The 22,763-nt window shown below is 49.6% G+C and overlaps 1 protein-coding gene across 36 annotated transcripts in view; it reads left to right on the top strand.

The window, feature by feature from the left end:
- The window catches only part of SCRIB (scribble planar cell polarity protein), a 106,424-nt gene that overhangs the window by 58,899 nt on the left and 24,762 nt on the right, over nt 1-22,763 (top strand). For 12 of the 36 annotated variants that reach the window (XM_061479101.1, XM_061479110.1, XM_061479118.1 and 9 more), the window contains 8 exons: nt 3,644-3,832; nt 4,524-4,643; nt 4,827-4,883; nt 9,276-9,332; nt 10,048-10,131; nt 16,771-16,839; nt 21,629-21,679; nt 22,213-22,254. In XM_061479101.1, coding sequence (XP_061335085.1) covers nt 3,644-3,832; nt 4,524-4,643; nt 4,827-4,883; nt 9,276-9,332; nt 10,048-10,131; nt 16,771-16,839; nt 21,629-21,679; nt 22,213-22,254 — 669 coding nt within the window. Of the gene's footprint in view, nt 1-3,643; nt 3,833-4,523; nt 4,644-4,826; nt 4,884-9,275; nt 9,333-10,047; nt 10,132-13,963; nt 14,519-16,770; nt 16,840-21,628; nt 21,680-22,212; nt 22,255-22,763 lie in introns of those variants that run through there. The other 24 variants (XM_061479104.1, XM_061479119.1, XM_061479121.1 and 21 more) reach the window with 16 other exon arrangements.

Genomic DNA, 22,763 nt, shown 5'->3' on the forward strand with positions numbered 1-22,763 from the left:
GGCAGGGATGCCTTCCACTAGAGCAGGTTGTTCCAAGCCCCATGCAACCTGGCCTTGAGCACTGACAGGGATGGGGCAGCCACAGCTTCTCCGGGCACCCTGTGCCAGTGCCTCAGCACCCTCACAGGGAAGAGCTTCTGCTAAGAGCTCAGCTCAGTCTCCCCTCGGGCAGGTTCAAGCCATTCCCCTTGGCCTGTACCTACAGGCCCTCGTCGCAAGCCCCTCTCCAGGTTTCCTGCAGCCCCTTTAGGCACTGGAGCTGGAGCTGCTCTCAGGTCTCCCCTTCAGGAGCCTTCTCTTCTCCAGGCTGCCCCAGCCCAGCTCTCAGCCTGGCTCCAGAGCAGAACTTCCCCAGCCCTCGCAACAGCTCCGTGGCCTCCTCTGGACTCACTCCAACAGCTCCACATCCCTCTTGTGCTGGGGTCCTGTCGTGGTTTAAGCCCAGCTGGCAACCCAGAACCACGCAGCCGCTTGCTCACTCCCCCTCCTTCACTCCCAGAGGGATGGTGAGCAGAATCAAAAGAACATTACTCCCACGGGTTGAGATAAGAACAAACCAGTAACTAAGGTATAACACAAACCACTACTGCTACCACCAGTAATAATAATGATAAAGGAAATAACAAGGGAAGAGAATACAACCGCTCACCACCTGCCAACTGATACCCAGCCCGACCAAGCAGTGATCTAGCTCTTCCGAGTAACTCCCCCCAGTTTCTATACTGGCCATGACGTGCTGTGGTATGGAATACCTCTTTGGTAGCTTGGGTCAGGTGTCCTGTTTCTGCTTCTGCTTCCTCCCGGCTTCCCCTCCTCCCTGGCAGAGCATGAAACTCAGAAAGTCCTTGGTCAGAGTCAACGTTACTGAGCAGCAACTAAAACCATCAGTGTTATCAGTGCTGTTCCCAGGCTGAAAGTCAAAAACACAGCACTGCACCAGCTACTAAGAAGCAGAAAAATGGCTGCTACTGCTGAACCCAGAACAGGTCCTGATTCCTCGCTGAATGGTGGACACTCAGAGTTGCCAGTTAACCCTTTCTAATAATTGGCTGCCTTCACAGAAATACTCATCATTTGTTATTACTTGGGTATAGTTTCTTTAGCTGAGTTTTAAAAGAGGAAATTCACTCTATCAAAGCAATAGTTGCACACTGAGCTGCAATATTTGTAATAGCAGTAAAAGAAAACTTGAGTTTATTGTAACTTACAGTTATTTTTAATGATTAGAATCATAGAATAGTTAGGGTTGGAAAGGACCTTCAGATTATCTAGTTCCAGCCCCCTGCCATGGGCAGGGACACCTTCCACTAAACGATGTCACCCAAAGGTATCATTAGGTGTCATTAGCTTTGGGTTTATTTCCTTCAGGGGGTTGGGGAGGTTTGCATGTTAGCTCCATTGCAGGGTTAGTTTACACCCCCCACTTTTTATTCTCACTAGTGGTTGTTTTGGCCTGTGGAGCAGCAAAGCTCTGAGCTCTTCTGCTCTCCCTTATCTGTGTCACATCAGCTTGATCTCTCCTATCTGTCCTAACCCTGGTGATTTCCTGCTTCTCCCATTTAGGCTGTATATTTCCAGTAACTGAGAGACAAGGTAGTGCTTTTGCTTCCCCCTCCCCTGTGATGTCTTGATTTCCACTTTCTGTCTCCTGAGTTTTCCTTAATTTGTATTTCCATTGAGTCCCTTAATTGTCATTTTTTCTTAAAGTTACAATGAGGTTTTTCCTTGGTAAAGCTTCTCAGTAAAGTGTTAGGAGTTGAAGACTATGAGTGGTATAAATTAGATCTACAGGTTGAAATCCATGGTGTGTCTCAGTGGGGATCGCTCAGTGTCCCTCAGGGATGTATCAATAGTACAGATGGCAGTTGGCTTTAAGGACATTTTTCCTACATTAACTTCACCTCCTCCCATTATTTCTGGGTGTTTTACTCTCACACTATGCACTTGCTGTCCCTGGAAAAGAAACTGTGAGTACTTGGTCTTGTTCTGTTCAGCTGCATGTGACCATTTCTGTGCATGTACACACACTCACTTCCATGTTTTCCTTCACAGCCCTGAGGAATCATGTGCAGTGTGCATGGCTGCTTCCCCTCGCCCCAGTCCTTAAAGCAAGAAGTGGTGCAGCATGTTTTCTCTCTTTTTATAGGCACTTTATTAAACATGTATCCGTTGGGTTTTCTCCAAAGCAGCTCTCATCAATCCCATACACCCTCATGCCTTTGCTTTGGTTTGGGGGTTTTTGCCTCTCTGGGTCCAGCAATACATGGTGTGCAGTATCCTTCCTTCCTTTCTTTCCTTCCTCTGATGTTACCTGTGCCTCCACCCCACACTGACAACCAGCCGCATAGGTCCTTGCATTTCCTACCCCCAGCCACCAACTGCGTGTGCCCTTGTGCTCTCCTTAGCCTCTTGTTGTAGCCCCACAGACTTGCTTGAGATCCCTGGCGCAGACACACTCTTTCTGCGAAGCCCTGGTGTAGCACTGCCCATCACTCTCCTTGGAAAGCTTGGTCACGTTGTCCTTCGGCTTTGAGGCTGGGCCTTTGAACTGAAGCTGTTCGTTTGCCTTTGCTGTTCCTGGTGAGGTCTGTTGAGATGCCAGATGTACCCACATCTCCATTTCCAGCCTGACTCTGTACATGCCATTTTGTTCCAGGCTCTTTGCTTTCCCATTAGAAAAAGCAATGCCTGATGGTGATTCTCTTCCTTTCCCTAAGGCACTTGAAGTTGTATCTGGTATTTCTGTTAGTTCCTGGTAGCAGCTTCTCCTGTCAGCACTGTTCAGTTTTTTCTCACTTCCCCAGCTCACATCTTTCTCCAGAGCCTTGGTTTGCTTGTGTTTGGGGGTTTGTTTTTTTTCTTTCACTCTATGCCCACAGCTAGTCCTGTTTTCCTGTTACAAAAGGAAAACGAAGACTAAAACTCCTTGACTTTCCTGTCTTTGTCTTGGTGCCAGAGTTTGCACTTGCATTTCATTCTCTCCTCAAACATACCTGGATGCTTGCACTCTTTCAGACAAGCTGTGACTTTCATGTTCCTTATCAATGTACTGCATGTAGTTGCTTTCCCTATGACTGCTTGTGTATGTGAGGTAAGTGGGAGTTCCTGTCACTTGCTGAGGAAGGAAAACAGGAGTTAGACATTATTTCCCTGAAAGAGAGGCTGGAAATCAGACGGGCATCATTATTGGTTGCTCCTGTCTCTGCCTCAGTTATCTTTATCCATGAAAGTTATCCCTGTCCCATTTTCTGCCTCTCTCTCAATAAGAAATTCCTCCACTTTCCTTTCTGTGAAGATGACTTGGGAGCAAGAGCTTGCTTCCTCACCCACTGCACTGACAAAACAAAAGCAGTTTCTTTCCTTGGAACAACACATTCCAAATAAAAATTCTTTTCATCTCCCAGAATAAATTCCTTCCAGACCTCTTTCCTTTACCAAACTGTTCACGTTCTTCCTTTTCTGCTCTTTCTGTAACTAGATGTAAGTACTTTCAGATGCTTTCCCTGACATGTAGCTGCAGCCTTTCCCCCTGTCTCCTTTGGATCCCGTCCTCTTTCATCCCTTCTTCCCAGTGGTTCCCAAGCTCTCTGATCCTCTCTTAACCTCCTTTGGTGACATCTCGATTCCCCGCATTGTGTTCCAGGTGAGCTCCTCTGGGGCTGCAGCCCGGGATGGCCGTCTGAAGGTGGGAATGCGGATCCTGGAGGTGAACCATCAGAGTTTGCTGGGGATGACACACACGGAAGCTGTGCAGATCCTCCGAAGCGTGGGTGACGCGCTCCTCGTGCTGGTGTGTGATGGCTTCGATCCCAAGGCTGCAGCTGCCATTGAGGTGAGGACTGAAGTGCAGGGTGCCCTTGCAGTGACCAGTGCCACAGGGATCCTATCTCTTTCTTCAGAGAAGATTCCTGGATTTTTCCAGCTGTTTGCTGTAGGTTATTTTTGGTTGATTGGGTTTTGGTTTTGAGGTCCCAGTCTCACCGTCTGGTCTCCTGCGCTATGAACTGGAGGTGATTGCCAGTTCATAAAAGCAACAGTATCAAGAGACTGTCTTTCGTGCTGCTTATAGAACTGTTCACAATGTCCCTGCACTGGTTGGAAGGGGAGTGTTCACACTAGTTTTCTCCAGGCTATTTATGCCTGCTTTTTCTTGTGCCAATGTACATTGCAAGCAAATTGTCTGTTTATTGGTGCCTTTCCCCCCAGGGAAGCACTTTCCCATAGCAGCCCTGTGCTTTCACAGCTTACTTTTTTCAGGGTTTAGCAAGTAAGCATTTTTATTCTCCACTGGAATATATACCCAGTCACTGGTCACCTTATTCCCTGGCTGTACCTGGTTCTACTTAAATTCATCTTTAGAGCTCAGGTTCCTTGAGGAATTGACAGGTTTCAAGCTGTGGAAAGCTCTGACTTCCCTAGGATTGATTGTTTTGGTACTCTCTGTCTGGGAGCCCAGGATATAGAGCTTGTTGTATGGCATGCTGTGGGCTTCCACCATATTTGACTGTCCTTTTGCTTTCTAGATGTCTCCAGGAATTATTGCAAACCCTTTTGCTGCTGGTATTGGGCGCAAGAATAGCCTGGAAAGTATCTCTTCTATTGATAGGGATTTAAGCCCTGAAGAACTGGAGATCCTACAGAAGGTGGGTGTTCTGGCTACAGCTGGGAGGAGGATGGGTAGTGGACTTCCTTCTTATGGGATCAGGAGTTCCCAGCACTTTTGTCAGGAATGCGCTAGGATGGGACTCAGAAGTCTTCATGAGCTTACAGATGCTCCAGGGGGAGAGAGCACTCAGTGAAGTGGCTCTAACTTTGGTCTCTCCTAGGAGATGGAAATGGTGAGAGAAGCAACTCAGTGGGAGAGAGAAGAAATGGAGAAAGTGGTGAGAGACTTTTTGTGTAGCAGAGTCTGTTCTTGGCAGCAGTTCTGCCAAGCCTGTGAGGCCCAAAGAAAATGCCACAGCTCATCTCTACCCAGTCATTCATGCTGTGGGGGCTTTGGGCCTTCCCTCCTCGTAGGGCACTGCTCACTCAGCTGCTTCTTGGCTTTGCCATCCCTCCCTTTGCACCTCTCTGGTGGAACTCTCCTGTTATTTACAGCGTTCATCTTTGTTGCCTGCTGGTACCTCCTGGCTAAGCTGCAACTTGGAGACCAATGGTCTGTTAGCTGGGAAGTGCCACATTCAGTCGGTTCTCTCTGTACAGCCCTTCATGACCTGGCAGAGCTTTTTTGAGCAAAGATGAGAACACAGAGCTCAGAGCTGCCCTGAAGTGAAGTTGTGACGCTGTGAGTCGCGCACACACTTGTGCTCCTCAGTTTACATGATCATTTTTGTGGTTCATTATGAGAGTTCTGTGTTCCAGCGTTTCAGTCTTTCACAGGGAGATGAGCAGGGCCAAGCCCTGAGAGGACTTGGGATTTCCAGTTATCTCTCTTAAAACTGTAATTTATGCAGTCAGATTCTCTTGGAAGATGAAGAGAAATGGAATTCTTCAGTGTTCTCAATTAGGAATCTGCTTCCCTGGCTCTGTTTTGCAGGTGTTTCTTCAGGTTTCCAATTCAGACAATCCTGATGTTTCTCTAGGTTCTTCCTGTAGTTATAATCACTCAGCTTGTTTCACATTTGCTGCCCCACAAGAGTGTGGTTATGTTGGAAATTCTGGATGGGGGTGATCTTTGAATTTAGTTAATATTTGAGATTTTACTTGATTTGAAAAAAATGGTCAAGGTTTTGAATAGATGATGGCACAGGCTGTAAGAGGAGACAGCAAAGAACAAGGCTAGATTAAATATGCATGTATATATTTCATATCTCTATAAGCCTGCTCTGCCTTCTGTCAGTGACTGCAGTGGGCTGTGCAGGATGTGACTTTATGGATAATTGGGGTAGAGAGACAAAAGACATTCAGTGTGTGGCAGAATCCCTTTGGAAGCTTTGCATTATCCTTGCTGGCCTACAGATTAAGCTGATGTGGGCACATGCCGGAATAAAACATGGGATTTCTGTCCTTAAGATCTGTAAGGTGTCCTGATGTTGTTTGTGATGTGTACTTAGATAGGAGATCTTCCAGTGGAATGATCTTATAGAATAATCTTAGAATCATAGAATCCCAGACTGGTTTCTATTGGAAGGGACCTTAAGATCATCCAGTCCCAACCCTCTGCCATGGGCAGGGACCCCTTCCACTAGAGCAGGTTGCTTCAAGCCCCTGTGTCCAACCTGGCCTTGAGCACTGCCAGGGATTGGGCTGCCACAGCTTCTCTGGGCACCCTGTGCCAGCGCCTCAGCACCCTCACAGGGAAGAGCTTCTGCCTAATACCTGACCTGAACTTCCCCTTTCCGTTTGAACCCATCACCCCTTGTCCTGATGAAGAGTCCCTCTCCAGCATGTAGTTGAAGATGTCTCTCTTATTGCAGGGGGGGGTGGATTAAATGACCTTTAAAGGTCCCTTCCAAGCCAAACTACTCTGTGATTCTGTGAATCATTTGAGAAGGAAGGAACCGTCACAGGTCACTTGGTTCAGCTCAGAGCAGAGCCAGTTTAGATCAGATTTGGGTTTTTTTTTAATGAAATGTCTGGTTCCTTCCAGAGGAAGGAACTGAGAGTGGTTTGTTGTGGTTTCAGAAAGCCTTGTTTTGTAGTGTTACTGTTACACCAAAGGGTTTTCCTACCAGGTTTAGGTTGGCAGCATTTGGGTTTGAACACTCTCCAGGAGTCTTCAGGTACTGTGTGTCGTTACCAGCATTTCTAACACCACTAGGTGAAACAAGAGCAAGTCTGGCCCAAAACATCTGTCTGAGCAGGCTGAATGAGTTCAGTCTTAGGTGGATAAAGGCTCTTCCAAAATTTACGCTGAGATAAAAATACCCCAGAGACTGTCAAAAACCAAACCAGAAAAACCTTCCCTATTGGTGATATGGCCTTGGTCATATCTCATTTCAAAAGTGCTCGTGTTACTACAATAGCTTCTGATGGAAAACTTGCACTTGACACTTTATTGCAAGGGTTAATGAAAAAGAAACCAGCTCGGCAATGACGAACCATTCAGCCATATCAGCCATAGTCAGCAATGTTTCAAAACACTGGTGGGCCTCTTCTAACAAATACCCAGTATCTCTCCTGGAGGCGGAGCAGCACCCACTCGCTGTGCTTCATCCTTCTGGGCTGTTCTGCTTTTGAAATATTGTAAAGCAATATTCTGAGATCGCAGTGACACATACTTAAGGAGCTCTGAGGTCTGTATTTCCATACACTGCCTTTTCTCCCACTGCAGCAGGGCTCAGTGTAATGAGTGTAGTATGTCCAACCTCTGCAATATGTCTGTAGGTGGTGATTACCAGAGGCCAAGACCCCCTCCAGAATCATTTGTGCCTTGAAAAGATTTCACATTTTCTGCTTCCCCTTCCATTGGGGTACAAGGAGGAGGTGGCAGCAGATGTTTCAGGCTCCTCTGACATCTTGGGATCCATGGTCAGAGACCCAAGAGCAAAGATATTTTTCTGCTGCTGCCTTTTAGCATGGCCTTGAAACCAGGATTCTGTCTCTGTTACTGGATTTGATGATTAAGTTTATAGCAGTGAAGGAGCCAGCACTGTATGGTTGCCATTGTAATAGTGGAGGAAGTTCCCACCTCAGTACGAGATGCTCAGTAAATCTGTTTGTGTCACCATTTCTGTGCCTTTTCTCTAATACCTTCAGCATTTCATGTTCAATCTTGAACAAGAGCAATAGAGATCAAATGTGTCTCCTTGTAGTGAGGTTGGGAACTGGAGAAATGGGAAGAATTTTGGCTTTGCTACACTCGTCTGTAGAGGTTTTCAGACACCGCTGTTGCACTCACTGCATCCATCTCTCAAGTTCAAGTTCAGTTCTTTTATAATTCAGTTTCTAATAGAAATACCACTAATTTGGACTCTCCACAATGCACTTCTCTATCCTAGCTCTGTAGCTGTAGTTATTTTTCTAGTCTTAATCCAGAGCTTCCCCAGATGACAAACTCTAGAGCTGAACTTCGAACATTCCACAGCTCCATCTAGCCTGGCTTGTGCTCTTGTCTCTCTTCACCTTAGGACCTCAGGGGAGGGTCACACATACAAGATCACTATCAGCATGAACACTTGGCCAGAAATAACACTTGGCCAAAATAAGCATAACCAGATTTGGGGTAGACTTTAGCTTAAGTAACCCTGAATATCCCTTTGGCTCTTGTGATCTTCCAGAGCATTAGTGTCTTCTCATGTTGCTCATTACTGTCTGGAGATCAAGGTGATGTGGGACACTGGTTTTGGCAAAGCTGAGATGCTTTTGAAGAGACGGGCCCTATCAGAATTTTTAGTTAGCTCCTCTGTATTTCTCAGCTACCTTCCACCTCCCTTCCCTCCAGCCTGGAGATTTCTGGACATGGGGTTGCGGCAGTCAGGAGGGCTGCAATAAGCAACAGAACAGCAGAATGATGCTGATTTTGTCCACAGCCCTCGCCCAGCAGCACAGGGGCCGGGCAAACAGGCACAGAAGTATAAATGCACAGAAATCTTTCTTCAAGACAAGGAATGTTATGACCTTCCTCTTGCAGCTTGGAAGCAAGCCCGCAGCTGGGGCCTGTGGAATTGTTCCCTGGTCGCTCCTGTGCTCTGCTGGTGGCTGAGAGCTGACCAGCTCATTTTAGCCTGCCTTATGCTTAGACAGTTCCTGTCTCTAAGTAGAGCCTTTTGGCTGTGATGCTATTAATAAGCATGTGATTGTTTTTAGGTCTTTTTCCTTAGTTCCATAGTAACATCTAGGCCTGTGCTCTGTAGAGCTGTTTTCCCATTTCCTTCCAGCCTTTCCAGTCTGTGCTCTGTCAGGATGTCTGTTCTAGCAATAAGCAACCTTCTTCTTTCCCTCAGTGATGCTGTAGCTTGTGCTTGGGGGGAAGGGGGTGGGGGGGGGCTTTGGGGCTTTAGCTCCCTTCAAAGTTCCCCAGGAGTGACCCTGCTGAAGATCTTGGGGACATCTGCACTCTAGCCTTCAGCTGGTGACACCCTGGCTGGTGTTGTATGGGGTGTCTGTTCCCATCTGTTTTGCTGGTGATAACTCCTGCAGAATTCCAGCTCCTGTTTCCCCAGGCCCAGCATATGTGCTGGGTTTCTGCTCATCCTTTCCCTGTCCCAGCACTGCTCATGCTCCTCTATCCCCTCTCTGGAGTTCCTGCCCAGCATGGTGATGACCTCTTTCCATCTTTCTTTGCCTGTGCTGCTTGGATGCTGCTCTGACTCTGTCCTGTCTCATAGAAGGAGTGGATGCGTAGGGAGCGGGAGGCAGCCACCCAGCAGCTTGAGGAGGAGGCAGAGGTGAGGAGCACGGTGGGAGGGTTGGAGAGTCACAGAAAAGGGACACAACTGGCCTTGAAGGCCATGGAAGTCTCTAAAAGTGCTTGTTCCACATAACTTCTATTCTCCGTTTTCTGTATCCCCCCAACAGACTTGACTTTGGGGTATAAGGAAAGATACCAGAAATGAGGAAATCTGTAATGGGGTTCAGGAAGGAATGTTGAAAAACAATGGTTTGAAGTAGAAAGGCAAATGGGAAACAAAATTCAATGAAATTACACACGAAGTGTGAGTTCAGGCTGATAAAAGATACAGTAGAGGAACTGTAGATTTGCAGTCTCATGTACCTCCACATCCAGGCTGGGAGCCTTTCTGGGTGCTGTTCGGAGAAGACGGGTACGTATGCCACGTTCTCCTCTTCCCCGTGAGGGATGGACATGTACATGTGAGGCAGGAGGAATGGGGGGATCTGTGCACTGGTGGGTGACCATGGGCCAGGGTATCCTGTTCTCTGCAGGATTTCTCAAGCCTGGCCCCTCTCCTGGGTGCTCATGGTTGTGTTTTTAACAATTCCAGGTTTATTTCCAGGCAGTGGGAACTTCCTGCAGAGTTTGGAGACAAGGCCTTGGTTGTAGACAAGGGTAGTTTCCTTTTAACTGCTCTTTCTGGCTGATGTAGTTGACTTCAGGCCTGATCTCTTCCTGGTGGTTGTGTTTTTGTGCTCCCCCCTCTGCAGAACATCAGCAGTGAACCTTTGAGGCTGGACTACCGGACCCTGGCCGCTTTGCCCAGCACTGGCCTACAGAGAATCAATCGCACTGTAAGTGGGGCCTGTGGGTCCGTGGGGCGGGCTGTGGTTGTTCTGTTGCCCTGTGTCCTGGGTGAGAGGTGATATCTCCACAGAGGAGAGCCAGGAAGCAGAACTGTGGTGAACTTGGATGCTGTCTGAGGCAGGAAGCGGCCACAAAACATTAGAACAAGGAAATGAGCAGAGCAGAGAGCCAGGTTGTGTTCAAATGGCCTGTGTCATTGCTGAGATGCCAAAGGAAGTGTCTCGGACCAGGCAGGGAGAACAGCCCAGCAGCAGAGGGCAAATGAATGGGAGAGGGCAGGGGGCATATCATGGAAGGAGGCAGCTACTGCAAGTTGCAGAGGAGGGAGGGGGACATTCTTCCTGACTCAGAAGATGACAGTGTTGTGTGCATGGCTTAGCTGTAAATTCATTGTGAGGTGATACTCAGAAAGGAGGAGGGATGCTGGGTGCTGATACCAGAGGTATTAAAAGAACATGAAGACCCACCTGGGACTGTGGAAGGTGAAGTGGCAGTGACTGCATGTTATGGCTTAGCCCTGACACAGCCTTGACTACGCCTCCTCTGGACCCTGCATTTTAGCCCCTGGTTTGTGGTGGCAGCTCAGCCGAGAGAAAATCTGTATTTCACAGACTTCACAGGTTACAAAGTCATCTCTCTCCGCTGTGTTGTTTAAAATCCCACCCCTCCATCCTTGCTTCCTTTGGTCATGTTTTATCTTCATCATACCTATTGCAATAGGTTTCTGTCTGCTTCTTCACATACGTTCTGTCTTCACCTCCGTTCCTTTCCTCTTTTTGCAGCAAGACCACCCTTTGCTGTCACCATCAGACTGTGTATTCCTGGCTGTTCACACAGCAAAGGAAAAGGTTTAATGTATTTTTAGCATCTCTTGGTGTAAGTCAGCAGCTGGAAACAAGGCAAAAGCCAACCCCATGCAGGCAGCTGCCTCTGCTGCTCAGCCCTGGTGTCATCCAGAGCAGTGCAGAGCAGCATTTGTGTGCAGAGCAGTCCATGTCAACCAGGAATGCTGGGTGCTGGAATGTGGGACCAAACACGCTGGAATGCCGGGCTGTATGGGTGGCATCTATAAATGTCCCATTTCAGGGGAAGAGCCGATTGGTGCCCACGCTGATCTTGTTCCAGCTGTCATTTGCTCAGCCCTGTCTTTGCTCTGATCCTGAGTGCAGGGAGATGTGGGCTGCAAGGACAGGGAGGTTCTGGCATTCCTTCAGGAGCTGCCCCTGCCCGTTGTGGTGACTGCCTGTGAGGAAGACTAGGGCACGGATCAGTGTCGTGTCCGGCCAGCAGAAAAGCACACGGTTCATTTAGCAGGTGTCAGACAGGGTGACTCAGTTATGTGACTGATGCTATTGCCTGGTTCCCATCGTGCTTTTTCTGTCTGCATATCCTTTGGTGCTGCCCAGCTCCCTGAAAAGGAGTCTCAGGCCCTGCTGTTCTCACACTGCTGAGCAGGAGCTGCAAATGGGTTGTCATGGATTGTGGGTGGAATTTGTCCTGAGGTTTCCCGAGCATGGCCCTTGCAGAAGGGGCAGATGGTGTCTGTCTTGGGTTAATCTTTATTGCTGTGTATTGAGCCTTTTGTGAGCCAGAAGAACAAGGGCTGGCTGAGCTGCAAGCCTGCTTTGTTTGTAAACCTCTAAAACCCCAATACAAAACTCCAGTTGAAAGCTGCATGGAAATGCTGATCTGGGCAATGCCCTCAGGCTGTGCCAGCTTCTCAGTCACTTGATGTCTGCAGAATTTCAGATGGCTGGGTACTGCCATCAGCTAATAAAAGAGCTATTGTAGCCTCTGTCTTCTCCATAGTACAGGCTTGAAAGCTGCAACCATGAATGACTGCTGCTAGGCACAGCAAAACATTTAGAATCATCACTGTAGGAAATGGAGAAGACTTACATCTCTCAGCAGTGTCCCCCCATGGTCAGTTCATTAACAATCTGCACTTTCTGGCCTGAATCTGTTTCTCTTCAGCTTCTTGCCATTGATTCTTTCTCTGCACTTGTCAAAGAGATTTCAAATTAGATTTGTTTCGGTGGCTGGGGCAGTGATGGATCAGAAGTGCAAATGCATTTCTTCTGCCTTTGCCTTGGCAGACGCAAGGTAAAATGTGATGGTCCTGCCTGAATGACAGAGGCAAGGCTGGGAAAAGCACATGGCATTGCCCAAATCTTTGCTTACCCCAAATGGAAACTGCTGCTTGTCTGATAAAAATAGCTCCTGTGAAGCAGGGGGAGCAAAGCCTCCTGCACTGGCACACGCTGCAGCAGCGCTGGAGGTGAAAGCGAGGGGTAGTTGGAGCTTGGTTCCCATCATTCCCATGAAGAAAACAGGGGTTGAGGCTCCCCGTCAGACTTCATGCAGGCTGGATGAGGGGTCCATCTCCACGGTGCCCTAAAGACATTGTTTGCTTTTTCGCTCTGTGCAAAGCAGTCAGCTGTGGGCCGGTGGTGTTCTCCTAGAGCCTGGCTGTGCAGTGTTGGTGCTCTTCTGCCTGCAAGGGACAGCGGTAGTGGGGCCTGCCCGGAGCCCTGGCAGACCCAGTGTGTGATGGTGGGTGCCTGGGACTGCTGCCACTGCAGCATCCCCAGTGAGCAAATAACGTTCCTGAAAGTGCTTTTTGCCTGGTGTAACTTAATTTGCACTGGACCCCTCACTGGTGTAGTTTGTGGCTGGTGTAGTTTTCTCTGGGAAAAGAAAATTGGAATTGGGAGGATTTTATTTGGGTTTTTTTGGTAGGTGTTTTTACATTGGAAAGTCACATAGCTACAAGAGCAAAATATCTAAGGGTCACACAGGCTTCATGGTCTGAGGAAACAGGATATGAGCCAGGGCCCTGCCAACGACTGCCTTAGGTTGGGCTGGGGGCTTGGGGAGGGCCCCAGACATTCCTGAGCCTCTCAGCTGCCATTGTAGTCACCACCCAGCCCTTGAGAGCTATTTTTGTGAGCTGCCATGACAGAGGAGCTGGAGAATGTGCTTTGAGCAGAAGAGCTCTTTCTGCTCCCTGGCAGGCGCTTGGGTAGAAGATTTGATCATTGCTTTCTGATTATCTCTGCTTCCCTGAAGAAGGCTTTGGCTGGGGTAACAAACTCTCTTTTATGGTATTCAAAGAAGAAAGGTCAGTGCTTCATCTTGGATGGGTACAGCTGGGCCTAGGCAGAACTGGAGCTCTGTTTTAGTCCTGCATTCAGGAAGAATGCTCAAAGGGATCTGTGCTCTGTTGGTTATTTAGCTCTCTGTTAGTTGTTGAGGTGTATTTTGGTGAAGTGGAGCCATAAAAGCTTGTTTGCCCGTGCAGGTGTGATGCAAATGGGTGGCATGATGCTCTGGTGATAACTGTGTGGATAACTGTATGGAGGTGCACTGGAGGGAGGCAAGGGGTGTTCCTCTGTGTGGAACTGCTTGAAAGTATGAGGGGTGAGACAACTGAGGTTTGGCCGTGTGATGATAGAGTTGAACTGAGGATGTGCTGCAGTGAGATGGCGAGGTTGTGCTTGCACAGGTTTTGGCAGTCAGTTGCTGGAGAGCAGCGGTATGAGCTGCTGGAGTGTGGATGAGAGCTGGAAAAGTGCAGGGAGTGTGCTTGTGCCTGTCACTACTTGGTGTGTGTGTTGCATGCTGACTGTGATTCTTGGAAGGAGCATTGGGGATCACAAGAGTGGTGGTAGAGTAGAAGTGGGGAAAGGGATGGTCGTGTGGGCATTAGTACTGGAGTTCTTCTCTGCCCTGTCCTTCAGCATCAGCTCTATATTTTCTTCCTCCTCTCCTTTACTCTGTTCTCCTTATTTCTTTCTGATCCTTTTGTTTTCCTCTCAGTGTGCTCAGTATAATCAGGCCAGCTCCAGAATGGAGGGTGACTGCACTGTGCTGTCCATGCCAGTGGCACAGGACAGCCGCGATTCGTGCCCAGATCCGGCCATCGGAAGCGTGGCTGCCCTTCCTCGGGACTCAGCATCGCCCAGCGCATGCACGAGTGGGGCAGAAAAGCCCCTGCTAGACAAGCAGGACCCCGCAGGTGGCCCCGTGTCCCAGGAGCAGATGCCGGAGCAGGAATGCCTGATCGACTCCCAGCCCATCCTCTTCAGCCAGAACCCCTTCGTGGTGGCGAACCGCAGGGGCAAGGCCGGGCTGGGCGGCCCGCCGCTGGGCTATGGCAGGGGGGGAGTGCTGCAGACCAGCCTGTACTCCAAGGCAAGCTCCAGCATGGTGTGTGGCATGCAATCACGCAGGCAGGGCCGCTGGCGCTCAACTAAACCCCTCTGCATGCTCCAGTCCCGCCTAACACGAGTACTTGTGAGCGTGGCCTGCAGGGGCTGTCGGGCACTGATGGTCACTGAGATGTCTTCCAACCACTAATGAACCGGTTCCTGCCGTGTGCACTGCTGAGCCCCCTCTGAGGGGAGGCAGCCACATCGGGCAACTTCAGCAATGCCAGTCATGAGTCCAGTTCTGGTGTCCCCAGCATAAGGACATGGAGAGGTTGGAACAAGTCCATAGGAGGACTTGAGGATGATTAGGGGGCCAGAGCACCTCTGCTCTGGAGACAGGCTGAGAGCTGGGTTTGTTCAGCCTGGAGAAGAGAAGCTGCATGAAGACCTCATAGCAGCCTTCCAGTATCTGAAGGGGGCTAAAGGATCCCAGGAGACTCTTCATCAGGGACTGTAGTGATAGGACAAGGAGGAATGGCTTTAACCTGCCAGAGGGGAGACTGAGATGAGCTCTTAGGCAGAAGCTCTTCCCTGTGAGGGTGCTGAGGCGCTGGCACAGGGTGCCCACAGAAGCTGTGGCTGCCCCATCCCTGGCAGTGCTCAAGGCCAGGTTGGACACAGAGGCTTGGAAGTGGAAGGTGTCCCTGCCCATGGCAGGTCCCTCCAACCAAGACCAGTCTGGTATTCTGGGATTCTATGACTTCCCCTGTGTCAGTCTGGGTGGGCAGGAAGCAGGCTCGTAGCTGTGGTGTTCCCCGTCTGCTGGGTTGTGAGTGGGGCTTGTAGGACAATGGTGGTGGTGTCACATGTGGGTATCTGGGTCTGAACAAACACAGCCATTTTTAGACTTGTGAAAGCTAAGAGGCAGTGCAGCTGACATGGTTTATGTGCAGCCCAGGAGCACACTGTTCCTTGAGGAGACCTTTTAGTGTATCCAGACTTTCCAGTTTCAGGGGAGAACTTTCTGCTCTGTGTTTAACTTCCTCATTGTTGCACAGGAAACTGTGCCAGAGCAAGGACTAGACCCAAAGATGCTATATTCCAGGTTAGCACTGGCACAGGATGCCCAGAGAAGCTGTGGCTGCCCCGTCCCTGGCAGTGTTCAAGGCCAGGCTGGACACAGGGGCTTGGAGCACCCTGCTCTAGTGGAAGGGGTCCCTGCCCATGGCAGGGGGTTAGAACTGGATGAGCTTTAAGATCCCTTCCAACACAAACCATTCTATGAAGGAAAGCAGTGCCCACAAAGCACTTTTTGAAGGTAGACTTTATGTCAGATCAGCCGTCATCAGACCGGAGGTGGGTGTCACAGGTGGCTGGAGCTAATCTGATTCCATGTAGCTGTCAAAAGGGATCGTTTCCCACTGCCTGCATGTTCGGTGTGCTGGCACCAGCACTAGAGCAGTCATGTCAGGTGGATTAGGGAGCTCGAGTCCCTGAAAGCAGTATCATAGAGCAGCTCCTGCCTTGGGGATTGGCAAGCTGATGTGCTGGCACATGGTAGGACTTGGACAGCAGTAGCCAGAAGCAGGGTGAGCAAGAGCACTCTTCACAGTGGAGGCATGGGAGCATATCAGTTGATCCTGCTGTGTTCCTTGTCATTACAGTGCTAAGGAGGATCAGATGTTTTCTCTGCTCCAGTATAAGCTTCAGATCATGTCTCCTGGCTTGGTCAGTAGAAATACCATTAGCTAAGGCTGACTCAAATCAAATTGGCATTACTCACTCCTGCATGGGTATGGTATTAATGACTGTGGAACCCTAGATTTGCTCAGAGTTCTCTACAACCCAAATGACCTGTTCCCAACTTTAGGCATCTAAAATACTGTTTAAATCATTCTCCTGAATCCTGTGGATAGACTGTAGGGAATGACTGGGACTCTGCTTTCTTGTTCTAGTTGTTAGGGTTCGCTGTAGGCTGGTTCAGCCTGGGCACTGGTGACCATGGGGTGAAAGCCCTGTCCTTCCCATGCTTTGGACTACTTGGAAAGGGCTTGCCAGGAGGCCTACAGCAGTGGACGTGGCTGGAGATGAATCTTGTCTCCTCTCAGTCGGGAGTGGGTTTCATGCTCCATGTCTCTACAATGGGTGGATTGCCTGCACTAAGCCCAGTCTGTTGAGGGCCCAGTTGGGGGAGCGATGTCTTACAAGGCAGAAGGCTTTAGCCTGATTCAGTTGGTCTTGATGATCTCCATTCCAATGTTTAATTCCTTTGCTGTTTCCAGCACTTTTCACAAGTTTCTGCAGTGTGCCAGCTGCTAGTGGCCCCTGCTGAGTGTTCTGTCATGGTGAGGTGGTCCATAGCTGGCCTCGGCTGGATATCCATGGTCTCCCTTGTCTCCCGGTCTCAGGGCTAAGGGAGAGGCATGGAAGTTGCTGCTGTATAGTAACTATCCAGCTTTGTCTTCTCTCTTTCAGGCTCCTGTGGGCGAGTTGGGGACGGGAAATGCCAGGCGTGAACCCCCCTATTCTCCTTGTAACCAGCAGGTGAGAGTGTCCCAGGGGAGGCAATGTGGGAAGAGGCAGGGAGCATGCTTCCAGGGCAGGGTGGTACTGGGGCACAGGGAGCTCAGAATCATTTCCGTCCTTGAGGTGAAGGAGTGTCGATCACAGGAGGAACTAGAGAACTGGGGGAAGAGCTCTGCTCTCTCAGAATGTCTCAGAGACTCAGCAGTATAATTAACTAGTCACAAAAGTGGAAAATTATTGCTCTGAGGGGTAATGAGCAGGGCAGTGCCTAGAGTGACTGCAGAACAGGAGTTGTGTCTTTTGAGAAGTGGCCTCAGCAATGCCTTTTCCAGAGACTATTTAATTTTGGCAATAGCAGAAGAAATTGAGAAGTCAGGATATGGAGAATCAGGCCAGGTCTGTAAACCAGGAGAACCATCCCAGGCCTGTAAACCAGAACCATCCCAGGTCTGTAAACCAGAACCATCCCAGGTCTGTAATCCAGGAGAACCATCCCAGGTCTGTAAACCAGAACCATCCCAGGTCTGCAAGCCAGGAGAGCCATCCCAGGTCTGTAAACCAGAACCATCCCAGGTCTGTAAACCAGGAGAACCATCCCAGGTCTGTAAACCAGAACCATCCCAGGTCTGTAAACCAGGAGAACCATCCCAGGTCTGTAAACCAGGAGAACCATCCCAGGTCTGTAAACCAGAACCATCCCAAGTCTGTAAACCAGAACCATCCCAAGTCTGTAAACCAGAACCATCCCAGGTCTGTAAACCAGGAGAACCATCCCAGGTCTGTAAACCAGGAGAAACATCCCAGGTCTGTAAACCAGAACCATCCCAGGTCTGTAAACCAGGAGAACCATCCCAGGTCTGTAAACCAGAACCATCCCAGGTCTGTAAACCAGGAGAACCATCCCAGGTCTGTAAACCAGGAGAACCATCCCAGGTCTGTAAACCAGGAGAACCATCCCAGGTCTGTAAACCAGAACCATCCCAGGTCTGTAAACCAGAACCATCCCAGGTCTGTAAACCAGAATCATCCCAAGTCTGTAAACCAGAACCATCCCAAGTCTGTAAACCAGGAGAACCATCCCAGGTCTGTAAACCAGGAGAACCATCCCAGGTCTGTAAACCAGAACCATCCCAGGTCTGTAAACCAGGAGAACCATCCCAGGTCTGTAAACCAGAACCATCCCAGGTCTGTAAACCAGGAGAACCATCCCAGGTCTGTAAACCAGAACCATCCCAGGTCTGTAAACCAGAACCATCCCAGGTCTGTAAACCAGGAGAATCATCCCAGGTCTGTAAACCAGAACCATCCCAGGTCTGTAAACCAGGAGAACCATCCCAGGTCTGTAAACCAGAACCATCCCAGGTCTGTAAACCAGAACCATCCCAGGTCTGTAAACCAGAACCATCCCAAGTCTGTAAACCAGAACCATCCCAAGTCTGTAAACCAGAACCATCCCAGGTCTGTAAACCAGGAGAACCATCCCAGGTCTGTAAACCAGGAGAACCATCCTAGGTCTGTAAACCAGAACCATCCCAGGTCTGTAAACCAGAACCATCCCAGGTCTGTAAACCAGGAGAACCATCCCAGGTCTGTAAACCAGGAGAACCATCCCAGGTCTGTAAACCAGAACCATCCCAGGTCTGTAAACCAGAACCATCCCAGGTCTGTAAACCAGAACCATCCCAAGTCTGTAAACCAGAACCATCCCAGGTCTGTAAACCAGAACCATCCCAGGTCTGTAAACCAGGAGAACCATCCCAGGTCTGTAAACCAGAACCATCCCAGGTCTGTAAACCAGGAGAACCATCCCAGGTCTGTAAACCAGGAGAACCATCCCAGGTCTGTAAACCAGGAGAACCATCCCAGGTCTGTAAACCAGAACCATCCCAGGTCTGTAAACCAGAACCATCCCAGGTCTGTAAACCAGGAGAACCATCCCAGGTCTGTAAACCAGGAGAACCATCCCAGGTCTGTAAACCAGGAGAACCATCCCAGGTCTGTAAACCAGAACCATCCCAGGTCTGTAAACCAGAAGAACCATCCCAGGTCTGTAAACCAGAACCATCCCAGGTCTGTAAACCAGGAGAACCATCCCAGGTCTGTAAACCAGGAGAACCATCCCAGGTCTGTAAAATAGTGCTGCTCAGTCTCCCAGAGGCCCCTGGTTCTTTTGGTGGTGCTGCCAGCTCCCCACATCAGATGTTGGGAAGAAAATGGAAGGATCCTGCAGCAGACAGTCACACTTGAACCTCCCCTTAGGGAGTATTTTCTAGCACTCTTTGGTACGAGGCCAGCTTTCACTCTGAAATGGGAAGTTTCTGTAGTCCTGGTAATTTGGATTTTATGGTGAGTTTGGTAAGCATTACCTGTTCTCACAAGCCATTCTTGGTTCTCATTTCAACTCTGTTCTCTTCTTTTAAATTGTCCCAAGTCTCTGCTTTCACTTCTCATCCTGGGGCAGGAGGTTCCACTGGTCACTTCAGCCTTTGGAAGGTCAATATTCATAGAATTTTTTACATTTTCCCTTCAAAGTCAATATGTGTTCCTGTTTTTTCTGCTGGGGGCTTTGTCCTCCCTCCTTAGTTATCCTGTGTCTGTGGCATTCCTGGGGAATGCAGCTGCTCTCCAGCTGTGGTCCCACTGGCTCTGGCACTTCCCCTGGATTTTTCTGTCTAGAAGGAACCGAGTGGGGATCATTCTCCTCATTCTACAATAAAAAGAGATCTAGATATTAATTTGCTGCTGGAGCGGGGCCCGAGAAGGGCAATGGAGTCTGTGCAGGGCCTGGAGTGCGAGTGTGATGGGGAATGGCTGGGCGACCTGGGGAGTTTAGTCTGGAGAAGGCTCAGGGGGACCTTATCACTCCCTACAACTGCCTGACAGGAGCATGAAGGCAGGAGGCGGCTGGGCTCTGCTCCCAAGAAACAAGGGATGGGACAAGAGAAAACAGCCTCAAGCTGCGCCAGGGGAGCTTTAAACTGGAGATTAGGGACAATTTCTTCACCAAAAGGATTACCAAGCACTGGAACAGGCTGCCCAGGGCAGTGCTGCAGTCACTGCCCCTGGAAGTGTTTAAAAGATGTGTAGATGCGGAACTTAGGGACATGGTTTAGTGGTAGCTTTGGCCGTGCAAGGTTAATGGTTGAACTCAATGATCTTAAAGGTCTTTTCCAGCCTGAGTCTGTGATTAAAGATCTTCACATGAAAATGAGGCCCAAATCCCAGAGGGTGGCCGTGCAGCTGCTCATAGAACAATCTATGGAGGATGGTCTGGTCTAAAAGCACAGGCTGAGCAGGTCCAATTAGATGAGGTTACTCAAGGCGATGAGCAGTTCAGTTTTGAACACCTCTGGAGATGGGAGTTCTGCATCTTTCCGAGTGCCAGCTCCATTGTGATTTTTTTAACTTGTGTTTGGCTGGAAAGTTCATTGTTCCAGTTTGTTGTAGGCAGCCCTCCTAGTACCCTGATGCTTCTGTTTATCAGTGTTTTTACATTGGAAGCTCAGTGCCAGTGTCCTTGCCCCTAGCAACCATCTAATGCCATCTGTTCTTCTAAGCCATGATGGGCTTGCTCAGTGATAAATTGTCTTTAAAGCCCAGTGGCTTGTCATTATCCCATTCCTGTGGCAGCAGCGACAGCTTTGTCTCTCGCAGAAGTCTGCTCTGACAGTGGAAACTTCCCAGGTTCCCTCTGTCCTCCATGGCTCTTGAGAAGAATCAGCAAGGCCTCGCTGATGCATTCTATGGAGTTAAGAGCACCCAGGACCATTTTTTTGTGGGTGCAGGCATTTCCTCTCCAATTTTAGGCTGGACGTCTCAAGCTCCTGTTATGTAGCACTTGCTGTACTTTGTTCCATCACTTCAGGGGTTTTGTAGCATGAATTCTCTATGGCTTGAGCAAAGAATTTAATGATCTAATAGCCAGTTTCATGACTTTGTCCTTTGTTTTAGCCCTCTGAAGCCTTCAGCAGGTTTGCTCCCTGCTGCCATTCCTGAGTCTGTGTCTCACTTCCAGAGCCTTTTTCCTTGGTCTATGTCTGTTGTGAATTAGTGCCGCTGGCAGTTGTTCCTGAAGAAGCCTTGGTGTCCAGTGCTGAGCCCTTTAGTCATGCCAGTGGCATTCTCAGCCCCACACTTTCTACATCAGCTTTCTGTCACATTTACATGATTTAGTATTTTCTGGATCAGAGCCTTGCGCAGCAGCCTCCTGTGTGTCAGGTAAAGCTGCATCTGGTGGATTTAGTTCTCCCTGGACAATGAATGTTACACAAAATGGAACAGGTCCAACAGATGACACTGAAGGACACAGGGCACTCGCCAGCCTTGGGGCTTGTACATTTGGTAGGGATTCAGGAGACTTGCGCTTCACGCTTGCTCTGGAGTAGACGTTCCAAGGAATTGCATCTCTCATTCTCTGCCGCCATCCATTTTTAATGTAAACTCTTTGTTTTTGACATCCTGTCCTCCAGCCAGAACTTACAGGCATAGTTCCGAGATCTGTGGGGTCCTGCGGGAAGCGGGCTTACTGAGGGAAGCTGGTGTCATGACGGTCTTGCCTGGCCTTGAGTTCTGGCAGCTTCCTGGGGGGGAGCAGCAGGCGAGGGGAGGAAGGGGGTGTCTGGCGGGTCTGTGTGTGCAAGCCGAGGAGGGGCTTTCTCCACGGCAGGGAGCTGCGTGGGGCGCTGCCAGCTCCGGGAACGCGGTTCTGTGCGGGGAAGGGCGCCGGTCTCACGCGGAAATCCCGGTCTCTTCATTTTCTCTCCCGGTCTCCCCCCCGACGATCTTCCCTGGCATTGCCCCTCTCCAGACGCCTGCAGCCCCTCGGCCTGCTCACCTGGCAGGCAGGGAGACCCGCTTTGTAAGTGCTGCTGGTGTGCAGTGTGCGCTGCTGCTCCGTGCTGCTCCCACCCGGCACCGCTCCCCGCGGCCCTTCCCGGCGCTGCGTTCCCCGCTGCCGGGCTTGGTGCTCGCTGCAGGGAGCAGCACCCGGGCGGCCGCTGGGGCCCGAGGAGCTGTTCCCTGCTGGCCACGGCTGAGATGGCATCTCCGAACGCTTCCTGGTGGCTTTGCTCAAGCTCAGTAGCAAGTGCAGAGGGCAGGGGATGCAAACAAGAGCTGGAGCAGGGAAGGGGAAGGTGGGGTCAGTGCTTGAAGATGTGCAGAGAGCTGTTGTGCCTGCTCACATAGCAGATGAAGTTCTTGTGGGTGGGCTCTGGACTGCTCCCTACTTGAAGAAGGAGGTATAGTGGGGGTTAGTGTGAAGCTTGGGGGCTTTTCCCTCTATGGGGCAGGGAGGGGGTTGGAGTTTTGTATTTCTGCTTGTATGGAGCAGGGTAAACTAAAAGGTTTCCTGTTTGGACTCCAAATTTACACCAGTATTTCTGTTTCCAGGCTTCCATTAACTTCATTACATCGCAGGATGACAGTAAATCTGTAAGTACATCTACCATGAGACCTTCTTATAGTGTCCCTGTGCATCGTTCAGCGCATCAAGCTTGCCTCTTCCTTCCCTGTGTGCTCAATTCCAGCCCTGCAAGTCTTCACTGTTGGCTCCTATTCTGTCTTCTTCAGTTCTCTGCTGTACCTCAAGTTTGCACAAATGCACCACATCTTAAATACCATAAACTTGAAAACTTGATGCGACTGTTTTTGCAGCTTTTATTCCTGTTTACCCTTGCAGCTTTCACTCATGTTTTTTCCTGGCTTAGTCAATTCCTGCTTTTATTCTCTTTAGTACTGGATGTTTTCCTCACTTCCACACGGCATCCAACAGTGATGACATCTACGTCAAAGCTCAGACTCTTGTCTCTGCTGTTACGTCTGCGTTTCCAACCGCAGCCCTAGATGGGCCTCAGTTCATTTTCCTTCCCAGTTTTTGACAATACCCATTCCTGGCTGATGTTTCCCTACTGCATCTTCCATTCGTGACACTTAGATTCTGC

The sequence above is a fragment of the Pezoporus flaviventris genome, unplaced genomic scaffold (assembly GCF_033815535.1).
Source record: "Pezoporus flaviventris isolate CSIRO_AGI_PZ_B2104156 unplaced genomic scaffold, CSIRO_AGI_Pfla_v1 ptg000142l, whole genome shotgun sequence".
NCBI lineage: Eukaryota > Metazoa > Chordata > Aves > Psittaciformes > Psittacidae > Pezoporus > Pezoporus flaviventris.